The sequence below is a fragment of the Egretta garzetta genome, unplaced genomic scaffold (assembly GCF_000687185.1).
Source record: "Egretta garzetta isolate BGI_Z169 unplaced genomic scaffold, ASM68718v1 scaffold130, whole genome shotgun sequence".
Classification (NCBI taxonomy): domain Eukaryota; kingdom Metazoa; phylum Chordata; class Aves; order Pelecaniformes; family Ardeidae; genus Egretta; species Egretta garzetta.
The window spans coordinates 1,936,797-1,948,953 of NW_009258284.1; the positions used below are offsets into that span (position 1 = coordinate 1,936,797).

The following is a 12,157-nucleotide window of genomic DNA, read 5'->3' on the forward strand; positions in this document are numbered from 1 at the left end:
CATAGTAATGCCATCTCTCTCTTGTGAGCCTGGGGAGCCCAGACTTGGACCCAGTGCTCCAGGTGTGGCCTCACCAGTGCTGAGTAGTGGAAGGATCCCCTCCCTCCACCTGCTGGCAGTGCTCCTCATGCAGCCGCAAGGGCACATTGCTGGCTCACGGTCAACCTTGTGTCCACCAGGACACTCAGGGTCTTCTCTGCCAAGCTGCTTTCCAGACGGGCAGCCCCCGGCACATACTGCTGCATGGTGTTCCTCTTCCCCAGGGGCAGGGCTTTGCACTTCCCCTTGTGGAACTGCATGAGGTTCCTGTCAGCCCATTTCTCCAACCTGTCAAAGTCCCTCTGGATGGCAGCATGACCCACTGCTGTATCCCCACTCTTCCCAGTTTTCTATCAATAGTAGTAAAGTAATTTTTTTCTGATTTATGTTCTGCTACAGAAAACACCAGCAGTGTGGTAATGCAGCCGAAGAAGAAGCAGTTTATGAAAGATATGCAGAATCTTGCAGGTAAGCCAGCCCCTTTTCAGTTAAGATTGTGATGGCTAAAATTTCTTGGCTGGTTGTTGCAGATGTGTGTCATCTGCACTGTCTATGCTATTTCTGTTGGCAATAAAAGTAAGTCCTGTCCATTAGGAGTGCGGTGGTGGTGCCTGATGTTCAGGATCAGGTCTAATCTTGTAACAGTGTATGGTGTCTTCACAGCTGAAGCTTTGGATCCATTGAATCATTTTAAGAACAGATGACATAGAGAAAGTCAGTTACTTCAGCTGTTAGCCTCTTGAGCAGGAAAACACTTCGGCTTCTACTGTAGCACTTGGCTACACACCAGTCTTTTTTTTAAGATCTTTCTTTTCTGTTTTTCCCCCCTAATTGTCAATTGCTTTCCATTGTAGTAATTCTTTTTTCTTAGGCAATGCATGCTGAAGATCATACCTTCCATTTAGTCATCGCATTAAGAAATGTATAACAGCAAAGGACAGAGCTACTGAAAACTGCATGCCTTGGTTTCAGTGCTATTTTTGCTGTGACCTGCATATGCTTCATATACCTTCTCTTATGCTAAGATATCTTTTTCCTTCATCCCCCTAAGAGGAAAAACACCCTTTGGGTAAAGAGTAGATTTGCACACTTGTATAAAAAGTTTAGAATGTTGTTACAAATTTGTAACTGGCAGTGTGACGCCTTAAGGGAAAAAAAGGCTAAAAAAAGCCTCGGAATTTAGTCTGGCTAATGATATTTCTAGTTGGAAGAGCAATCTGATAGGGTGCTGAACTCAGAGGGACACGAATTTATAAAATACTAACTAAATTTTCTGCTCACAGACATGCCATTCTTATGTCTGGCATCCTAGTTTTACAAATAATTTTTTTTAAAGTTCTTAAAAATATCTAAAATTATATAAAAATCTTTAAAAGTATGCTGATCTAGCAGTAGTTAATACAGCACTATTGTGTAGTTAATGTGTTTGTTGCCTAGTTATCATATAGCCACTTTTATTCTGCTTATTATGATTGAAAAATTACTTTAAAATCTCAGAAAATGGATTTATGTAATGATTTAAATCACATCAAGCTCTTTCATTAAATGATATGGTTTACTCCATACAATGCCACAGCTGCAGCTATTGTTAGGATTAGTGTTAGGCATCTTTGGCACTGTTACTTTGCTAAGAGTCTTCCTGCCTCCAGAAAGAGGCTGCCTTTTGTCTAGTCCCACTCTATCCAACAACTAAAAGCAGGATTTGGTGTTAAGAACCAGCAGTTGGAAAATAAGGGTAAACCATCAGTAAAACGTACTGCTTGAGGACAGAAGAGGTACCGTCTTCTGTGGTAGAATCTCTGTAACATTCCCAGGGGTGTGCTTTCCTCCAGCGCTGGGTCTCCTGTGTTGCACAGAGGTCTTAGTTATACAGAGTAGCTGATGTACCTTTACCGATGCATGGGTTTATGGCTATTAAAGTAGGAATTTTTACCTAGAATGCATTTGATAGTATGGTTTGTTTGTCGCATTCTTTAGTTTATTCTGAGTTGAAGGAGCAGACTGAGGCATTTAGAATTTGATTTGAGGAATTTAAGTGTTCGACAGATGAAACTTTTGATACAAAAATATGGATATATTAATATGGATACAAACTTGGCACTTGTTGCATGTCGCTGGTCTCTGCTGAGGCTTAGAGAACTGAGATTGCAAATCCTCTGGTACCTTCTACTGTTCATTTGAAGAATCCTTCTGTGAGTATGCCGATCTGGTTTCAGAAACTTAGACCCGCGTCACTTAGAAAATAATACAATCTGTGCCCACAATGATAATCAGTAGCTCTTTCTCCTTTGGTTTACTTCCGAGGTGGAGGAGGGAAGGGGAATGTATGAGGGTAAAAAGGGAACCCGATCAATACCCTCATCAATCTGCTGTTGCAGTGTCATGTTTTGCCTCGGTTCCTCAGAAATGGGGGCAGAGTGAGGCTCGATCCCTTCTTCAGCGTGCCCAGCTGGTGTAGGATCCTGCCTTGCAGCTGCTGACAAGCATTTCTATTCCCCAGGCTGCTGGGCAGAAGCAGTTCCAGTGTTTTAGTGCATGACAGCAAGTTTATCTTATTTCCTGCTTTTTTTTTCCTTTTTTTTTTTAAATGCATTCCTACTTGCTGATACATAAATTAGAACCTGGTTAGGGCTATGCCTCTTGAGTTTTTCCATAGGGTCTGCTCACATGTAAGTATCAGTATATAGCCTGTGGACTGTTAGTTTGTAGAGGTTTTGAGATGAGCTCCACTTTATTTAACGGGTGACACTGGGTATCTGCGTACTTCTGTCTGTGCATGCTGTTTAGCCTTTTAAAAGAATAACAGTCATTTCAACTTGAGGTAAAATCAGTTCTTACTTTGTTTTTGCAGTCAATAGTAAGGAATTCCGTGCCAAAGATGAAAGCAAAATCCCAGTGGATGAAGTGTTTTTCCACAGGTAATGGAATATGTGTGAACATTGATTTTTAAGTGCTGTCTTTTAATGCAATGCCATCAAACCCCATTATGTTTAATAAATATTCTCTGGTAGTCCAAGTGTTTGCAAAATTTGGTTAATTTGAGTGACTTGTGATGATAGTACTTTCCTTAGAATGTAATATCAACATTTGTCAAAAGTGCTTGGGAAAGAATATCACTTATGAACAACGGCAGTCAGTGCTTGCAGTGTAAAATTAAGTAAGTTGGCATTGTAATAAAGAAGTCCTAAACAATGGGTAATGATGAATGTCTTGTGGGTTGTGATTCTTATGTGTTACAAGTATATTTTTTAAAAATTGAATATACCTTGTTTATGTTCTTAGCATCAAAGCTTATTGGAATGGAACAATGCAAAAAAAGTCAGAGGAGCTAGTTTTCGGTGTATTTGTTTTTTCATTATTCATGGTTATTTCCATTTAGTTGGCTCTCCTTTCAGATTATGATATAAAAATGCAGCTGTAACACTAAAATTGAAGTGATACATATTTGGCAAAGATTTGTTCTTAATAGAAACAGAATACTGGTTACCTGTGAGCGTCTCCTTAGGATATCACTGTTTGAATTAAGTTCATTTATTTTGTTTAATTCGTTTTGAGTTTTCTTTTGTTTAATATATTCATTGCTGTAAGGGCTTTTAAATTTTTTTGAAGTATCAGGTTAATGGAACTTACTAATTTTAATTATCGATATCATCATATTGAGGAATAAAATATTAATAAATAAATAAAATTGAGATTAAAGAAAAGCAGCTTAAAAAATGCCCCTGTCTGAAAAGTTAACAGCATTGTTACATTGAAGATGACTGAAACTGAGATTACACATTTAAAGTCTTCCATACGAAGTGCTGTACCCTTTTGCTCTTGTATATGATCAAAGTTGCCTTCTGTGTTCGATGGTTCTTTAATATGAAATGAAGGAGAGAAAGTGGTTTAAGATGGCTGACAGAAGGTAAAACTAAGCACACAAAAGAAGAGGGCTACAGGGGAAAATTTAACAGAACTTAATGGGTGAATCTCTTTTATATATTTCCCCCCCCCCCCCCCCCAGTTAGATTCAAGTTGAATTTGATCCTTTCTTCCTTATCAGTATAAAGCAGATTTTCACATCTTTCTTGTGCCCTTTTATAAATTCACTATGTTCAAAATAATTTCTGGCACCTTGGCTGTGGAATTTCTTTGTTTTAAATCTTACAGTAGTGGCTTACTCTCTGAAAAACAAAGAAAATACAAATCTCTGATCTGAGATGTGTTTGAAACATTACTTACAATTTTTGATTGGCAACATAGACGTGAAACAATCTGCAGGTTGTTTTTAAAAAAAACCACGTCATAAAGATCATCACCTGTAATTTTGTGTCTGAGAGCAATGTATTATTTCAGATTTTACTCAAAGTTTGATAAGAGGAGAGAGAAACAAAAGCGTCAGGATGATGAAGAAAGTGTGGAAGACGTAGATGATGATGAATTTGAAAGAGCATTGGGTAAGGTTCTGTTTTTCCTTGCAGTGTCTATCCCAATATTTCCTGCTTTTGCAAATTATTAATTTATCCTTTTTGTAGTATATATTGTATAAAAAAGCCAGATACAGGAATATGGAAGGGGAAGAAAACTGGTTTTCCAGTTCCCATTCTGTGCTACTAAAGGCATCAGTTCAGACTATCCATCACAGAAGGCATCTTGTAAGATGTATTGTAAGACTGTCCATCTTACGGCCGTCTTGTAACGCCGGACTTGCTCTCACTACTCCAGTGGTGCCCAGCTCGTTCAAATGGTTGGAAATTGTCCGATTTGGAACATAAGCTCATGAGTGGCAGTTCATGCCTTTTTGTTCTGTTCCTAACGTAGTCTGAAGGTTAAGTAACTTTTTCTAACAGCATGTAATATTTCCTTCTATTTTTTTATTTACTGCTTGGCCTTTTTCAGTCTTCCTTACAGTTTTTTCTCATCATTCCTAACACCTTTCATGAGGTTATTTGTTCAGTTAGGTCCTTGGCGAGCTTCTGCAGTAATCTTAGCCCTTCCTGTAGGGTGTGCTTTCTTTGTTTTGGAATTAGTGTATGATTTGTTCCAGAATCTAAATCTGTTAGTGTACCATAAAATGTCCATAATTTTATGAATTAATATTTTACTTGTGCAATAATACATGTATTTGAAAAAAAAACCACCAATAAATCCAGTTAGCTCTCCATAGCTGTTCTGTACAATATTTTTAGAGAATTCTGAACTCCTATAGCAGGATTCTTCCTTAGTGATGCAATTAGTATGGTCTTAGTTATGACAAGAATCTGTTACTAATTGCGTTTGTCATTTTACTGTTAGTATCTCTAATAAGTTGCCTGTCTCTGAGAATTTGCTTCATAAATTCAGAAGCTTAAATTAAGGGTCCTCTAATGTTACTGTTTACTCTTTGAAACAGAACAGTTGTAATTTTTCAGATTTTGTTTTTACTTGCTATTTTATAAAGCAATTTGTTCCTAAGTGAATCTGATGATAGGAGCTTTCATCCTCTAGTCTGCTTGCTTTTCTGTCAAAAATTGTAGTGAATACTTCTAATTTGAAAATTAACATACAGATTAGCTGGCAGGACACTTGCTTGGGGTATCGTAATTGAGTCTTTGTTCTATCTGACTTGGAGCAAGTGCTTGAGGCTTGTGATACTGCACCTGCCAACTAAGTTTGAATCGCCAGGCAATTGTGTGTCCATTTGTGTCTGTCTGCTTCCCACATCATCTAGTTCTGGCCACAAACTACAACCTGGATAAAAGAAAACTTTCATTATTTTTCAAAGAAAAGTATTTTTTTTTTAAAAAAGTCCAGTTAGCTTTAGGTAAATTCTGTGGAGTATTTTTCTATAGGAGTACGAACCCTTTGGTATCGGGGCCCTTTGCTGATGTAGATTATATAAGCTGTTCAGGAAAATGATACCTACAAATAGTGTATTTTGCAATGACTTCATATTTCTTTGTTTGACTTTGTTTTGTAGCAGTAAACAATTTTTTTCCCCCTAGATACATTTGAAGCTGCTGATAATGCCATTGACGTTGGCCAGGATGACCTTGACTTCGCTGGGTAAGACTTTAAATTGGTTCTTTCATCTTTTGCTTTAATATCTATATAGAGTTCTACTCTGCAAAATTGGACAGACCTTTTTCAGAAAGACTCAGAATATCATCTTGCAAAGAAGGCGATAGCAGCTGAACGCTGGGTAATGCTGCTTTTCTGAGTGTCCCATAATGGAGCAGCGTGATCCTGTGGTGCTTACAGTCTGCTGGCTTGACATGTGAGACCTGTAGTATTTTTTTTATGCAATGCAGTGACCTGGTAAGCAGGGTAAAATTTTACTTGCTTTTCATTGTCTCAGGTTTCTGTTTGAGAATTACCAAGTACAAAAGCACACAGAATGAGGCATAATGGTACTGCTGCTGTAAGGACTGGTTGTAACAGGACCCAACGCAGTAAATAAACTTTGTGGAATCCAGAATCACAGAGCTCAGTTCTCAGGAAGTCAGCAGTTCCATTAATCATACAATCATTTAGGTTGGAAAAGACCTCTAAGACCATAGAGTCCAACTGTGAATGCTTAAGTAGTCTCTTTTTTACTTAGAGTATCTGCAATACAGCTTTCAAATCAGCACAGAAACTCTTGCTTGAGGTGAAAGGAGAATTAAAGATGAAACTTCTAGTGAGACCTGAATATTTTTGTGATCTTGACTGGTGTGAGTAAAAAATGGCAGAGAGGAGACAAAACCCAAGTAACCATCTAGTGCATGCAGAACCATGCTTGCCTTAATTTAGTAGAGTTCCTAGGGATACCAGCAGTTTGTGTTTTACAGAAAAGACTTTCTGAAAACGCGTGGGAGATAACAGAAACGTCAGCTTCAGTATTTTAACTTCAGAATAGGATTCTGTCCAGAACTTCTTAAAATGACTGATGTTTATGATAGAGTTCCATATGCTGATGTGGAAAACGTAGCTCTGTGCGTCGTATGTGTTTCTTAGGTCTCAGCCTACATTTACAGTAGTTTGCAGTGAGGTTGAATTTTTCTGACATAGTGTTTGGTGGTAGATCGGTGTTACCTGGATGCAAACAGGATTTTGCCAGGTGAAGTGCTAAGCTTCTTACTTTTTTTTTTTCTTTTAGTAATATAAAAAAGAAAACCAGCAGTGGTAAGAAAGGACAAAGAAGTGAGGAATCCAGTGCTGACTGGGAGGATTCTGATGATGAAGATGAATTCAGTGATCTGGATGATGAGGAAGTCTCCTTAGGAAGTATGGAGGAAGACTTTGGAGAGGATATGGATGAAGAGGGAGGCGTATTTATGGATGTGTCTGATGATGATAACAGCCTAGGTAAAGTAACATTTGTTATCAAAAAACGAGATGAAAAAGCTTTAAAAATAGGTTATCTAATATGTGATTACATACATAAATTCAGATTTAGTTACCTAGGTGGGAGGTTTGGCTTTTAAGTGGTGGGACGTTTGGCTTTTAAGTAAGAAAGCGACAAGTCCTTCTCTGGACAATGAAGAAGGAAAAAAACATGAATGAAACATGTAACAGAAGTAGTTTTATACACAAATAACTGGCAGCAGTAGGCAGAAATATTAAAAGATCTCAAAGAGAAAAATAAAATATTGGTACTAAGTAATTTTTTAATCTCTTTAGACCTAGTTAATGTTGATCTTTTTAGATGAGGTAACTTTTATTTAAATTGCTGCCTGATAAGTCACAGCTTACTCTTAATACAGCTATGCACCCAAATTTTTATTTCCACTGTAAAAATAACTGATCACTGCACCTGCATGGGTTTATTATATTTTCAGCTGAAAAGCGGAGTTTACACAGCATACACCTTATGTGGCTGGAAGAGCACAGATTAATGGAGTATTTCAACTAATAACTTAAGGTCACAGGAAGATAATTGAGGGTAGGGAAGGTAAACTATTCATACTGTTGTTGACACATTAATCTTTCATGAGATTATTATCTCACCAAACATACCAAGCAGGCAATCCAGGTTTACATAACGCCTGCTTTTAGCCTTCATATTTTATGTACCTTAGTATCATATTTAATTCCATTTTGGTGCTGTGGGGAAAAAAAAACAAAAAGCATAAAGAATGGCACGCCACTGACCGATTTTTAATTGTTTGGGTTGAAGAAATCACAGATTGGTTGCGCATGCTGTGTTCTTAACTTTTTTACAGTAAAGACTTGGGCCATTATGACAAATATGCCTAAAAAGAAATTTTAGTCTCTGCTGTGCTTTAAATACATGTACGTGGTGCGAGAATGAGGGATTCATGTGTTTTGGTTTTTTTTTTTTCTTTTTCTGTCAGACCCGAACAATGACAAGCAATTGAAGTCTGTCAGTCAAAAGGGCAAGAGGAAGAAAGACATGAATTTTGTGGGTTCATTTGAAGGTAAGGAAACACTGCCGTGATTTCCACCCGAGAAGGCTTAATACAAATACAGTCTGGAAGACTTTGGAATCGGAGGGTTTCAGTACAGTGGATTATCTACACTGTTGTATCTGGGTGCAGATTTGAATACACTGTAAACAAAAAGGAGGTTGTCCTCCAACCAGTGTGGCCTAATTCAGAGTGACAGTCTGACTGGGAATTGAAGGAGGAGCTTTTGAAGGAAGGATGGAGTTGTACTGGAGGTTTGTGCATCTATTGCTAATGCCTCATCCACAGATTTGTGCTATTTAGTTCTTGGTTGGAAATGACTTTTTCCTTTTTTTTTTTTCTTTTTTTTTTTTTTTTTTAGGGGAGGTGGAGAATAAAGGTTTCTAACAGCTATTTCAGATGGTATCAGTAAATAAGTCTTTAAAAAAATTAAAATACGGTAACACTTTGTTTTTGTGTCTTTGTGAACTTAAAATTCTGTCTTGTAAGCATCATACTTTTTGTTTGAAGGATCCAACCGAGGAAAGAAGAGAAAACTCAAAGATGCCAGTATACTGGCATCTGCAGAAGAGGTGAGTTTGATCAGTGCTTAGCAAAAAGTGATCAAGCATTTTACCTGTTTCTTTGTAATAAAATACTAACATTTCTCTCTTTAAAGTTTGGCTATCTGCTGGATGAAAATGCTGGGTCTAAGTTTGACAATATCGGAATGAACGCCATGGCCAACAGAGATAATGCAAGTAAGTACATCCTACAAATAGCAGATAGTTGTAATGCTGATTTACTTCTTTCTCTTCAGATTCTGTACCTAAAAAGATGTACCTTCTTTAACCGAAATACACACATGGTCAGAAATCATGCAGTAGGGACAGCAGCTCAATGTCAGTAAGACATGATTTAGTTTTCATCAGTTAGGAGAGATGCCCAGTGCTAATACGAACTGTGACTACTGGAGTCAGTAAGGCTTCAGAAGAGAGGAAGAGGCTCTGGTGTGGCCCTTTCCCACTGTAAATAAGGACGGGCAGTGTGCTCTTTGTCAAGCGGTAATGGGAATTTTGCTCTGATAAAGAGTGTCCTGGATTCTCATGAAGGGAAGGTGTGAGGCATGGCTGTCTTTATCTACCTACTGGAGTATTTCCTTGCAGTATCGGTGAGGCAAAAGTAGTTTCCCAGAAATAATTCTAATGAATTAAATGTGTACATATTGACTGGATAACCAGTCCTTTGTAGAGCTTTTATGAGCCTTGCTGGTGTCACGTGAAGAATGTTAACAGCAGCACTCACACACTGTGTACTCCTAACACAAGTGTGTCTAGCTTTAGTAAAATACAACGCAGTGGCAAGAGTGGTCTTAAACTCTGTATGTTCTGTGAAATGAAAAAACCAAAACTTTCTCTGGTGTCAAAAAAAAAAAGAAATTGGCAGCTTGCACTTTATTAACATCTATAAATACAATAGCCAAGTTTCAACTTTTACATATTGGTCAGAGGTATCCATCGGCAATTATTTCTCACTTTCCCTCTTACAGACATCAAACAGATCCAGTGGGAAATAGAGCGTGACAAGTGGCTTCACAATAGGGATGTGAAAAGCATCATCAAAAAGAAGAAACAGTTCAGGCACAGAGGACTGAAAAACAAGTACAAAGGCAGGAAATCAAAAAGATGAACTGGATGTTTTAATGTGGACATTTTTACAATAATTATTCTAAAATAATGTTTTAATTAATCACACATCTTTCTTACTTCAGTTCTTGCTGCTTAACCATGTCATTTGGTCATGCTCCCTTATGCCATGAATTCCAGACCACTCATTGGATTTGTAATACACTGAAAAATAGGAAAATCCATGTCAGCTGTAAGTCAGGCATGGCTGAAGGTGAGCCACTCTGTGCCTAGTTTTGTGGGATGCGTATTCCTCCAGTTCTGAGGACTCTATCCAACAGTCTGACACTCCGGCCGCGCCTATGCATAACAATAAACCCTTCTGCAGTATCTCCTGGGGTAAGCTTTAAGCAATAGTAAAATCGGTTTTATACATAAGATGCAACGGAAGCTCCGGCCATCCTTCTGAAGCCGACAACTACAAACCTACCTTCCAGAATTGATGGAAACCTCTTCTGCATTGTGTATCGGAAATCTGACAAGAAAGATAAATCACAGTTACTTTACCCAACATAGTTTAGGATGAATAATAAATGCACTATTTTTCTAACTAGTTAGTCTTACCTAAATTTGTCTGAGCTCCTTAATTACAGCCACCATTAAATAACATGATCTGAATTTACTTTTTTTTCAAATTGTATCACAGACTGTGTTCAGGTTACTCATATGTGCAACCCTATCATCACAGTGTTTTCTGAGCTTCCTCACGATTCTGATAACCCAATACAACCTACAGATTCACAGGAAGCTGAATGCCCCTTGTAGACTGACAGGCAAATGAAAATTGGGAAGTCTGCTTTGTTTCCTTGCGCCACTTCAGGTGTTCACTGAATCTTCCCGTGGACCGCTCCAGCAACCCAGTAGAAAATCATATAATGATAGCTTTATGCTATTTTAATGATTTACAGCTGCTCGTAGAAGGATCTTATCAATGCTAGTACTAGCACAAAGAAAGTGGCAAAAGCCTCATTCTGAGCGCACTGAGCTGTCAGATGAGCTCACTGCACCTTACAAGAACTACAAGAACTATAGCTTAAGAAAATCTTCTGCAAAGGCACGTAAGAACTAGGACTTAGCACTGAAAAGGGGGAGAAATGTGAAACCATGAATGCCCAGCACTGAGTTACCAAGCTAGGCCGATAGATTTATTCTCCACATTTTGGTTATATATTGGTTTAAGTGTAACAGCCTGCTAGCATCTGAATCTGGGATAACAAATGCAAACTGATGTAGCGAAGTTCAGCTTGAACTGGGTGTAAGACCACACCACTGCTGAAATTGGGTGGGCTCGCACCCTCCCAGCCACAGCAGTGACTGCCTTTTGGCTCGCACTGATTCTGTGGGTAACGGGACCGACTGCTTTCTCCTGCAGGGGCACAGATCCGCCAAACTCAGAACGCAGATTCTGGCCACTGCTGTGTGGAGCAAATCTCCTTGCAGTAGCGAAGCTGGTGCTTGGCTTACTGTTGTGCTGAGTCCTAAGTCTGAGGGACTTGAGGGACTGAACCTAAATCATCTGCAAGACGACACTGCCTGCCTCGTGCCCCCCGGTCTCGGTCTACATGGGCAATGTCAAATCAGGGAGCCAGAGAGCCCCGGACAGAGCCAGGGGATGGCTCCAAGGGCTGCACACCAGATGATCTGGCCAAAGATGTCCCTTGCAGGGGGGCTGGACTAGATGACCGTCAGGGATCTCTTCCAACCCAAACTATTCCATGATTCTATGCCTGAAACAGGATTGATCAATTCCTGCCTCATTTGCCGACAGCCTCTCCTTTTTAAGTCCCTGCTTGAGCCGATGCTGTTCTTATTAAGCCGCACAAGATTCAGCTCAGTTCCTGGTGGTCGCGCCTTTCAGAGGGTTCCCCGCAGCTTTGCTTTCCAAAAGCTGAAATAGCGGCTTGTCCTTGAGGATCCGCCTAACAAGCGACTGCTGTGTATCTACATTAATACAAGCCAAACTACTGACCCCCGACGCTGCAGGTTTTCTTAAAAAAAACCCACCGCGGCGGTGTGAGGCGCTGCGGGCACCTCAGGCGGCCCCCGCCTGCAGGAGCTCCCCCCGTCCCGGCGGGGTGTGACCCT

The 12,157-nt window shown here is 39.3% G+C and overlaps 1 protein-coding gene and 1 long non-coding RNA gene across 2 annotated transcripts in view; one reads left to right on the top strand and one right to left on the bottom strand.

The window, feature by feature from the left end:
* CEBPZ (CCAAT enhancer binding protein zeta) overlaps nucleotides 1-10,160 on the top strand; it is a 16,848-nt gene extending 6,688 nt beyond the window's left edge. The window contains exons 8-16 of the mRNA XM_009637236.2: nucleotides 439-507; nucleotides 2,891-2,957; nucleotides 4,378-4,478; nucleotides 6,006-6,066; nucleotides 7,139-7,347; nucleotides 8,337-8,420; nucleotides 8,919-8,980; nucleotides 9,067-9,148; nucleotides 9,937-10,160. Coding sequence (XP_009635531.1) covers nucleotides 439-507; nucleotides 2,891-2,957; nucleotides 4,378-4,478; nucleotides 6,006-6,066; nucleotides 7,139-7,347; nucleotides 8,337-8,420; nucleotides 8,919-8,980; nucleotides 9,067-9,148; nucleotides 9,937-10,076 — 875 coding nt within the window. The 3' untranslated portion in view covers nucleotides 10,077-10,160. The remainder of the gene's footprint in view (nucleotides 1-438; nucleotides 508-2,890; nucleotides 2,958-4,377; nucleotides 4,479-6,005; nucleotides 6,067-7,138; nucleotides 7,348-8,336; nucleotides 8,421-8,918; nucleotides 8,981-9,066; nucleotides 9,149-9,936) is intronic.
* LOC104124851 lies at nucleotides 9,812-11,995 on the bottom strand. The gene is made up of 3 exons (XR_692006.2): nucleotides 10,503-11,995; nucleotides 10,154-10,237; nucleotides 9,812-10,037 (listed from the first exon to the last, which is right to left on the bottom strand). It is a non-coding gene; the product is annotated as an uncharacterized LOC104124851 (long non-coding RNA).
* Nucleotides 11,996-12,157: the final 162 nt, after the last annotated feature.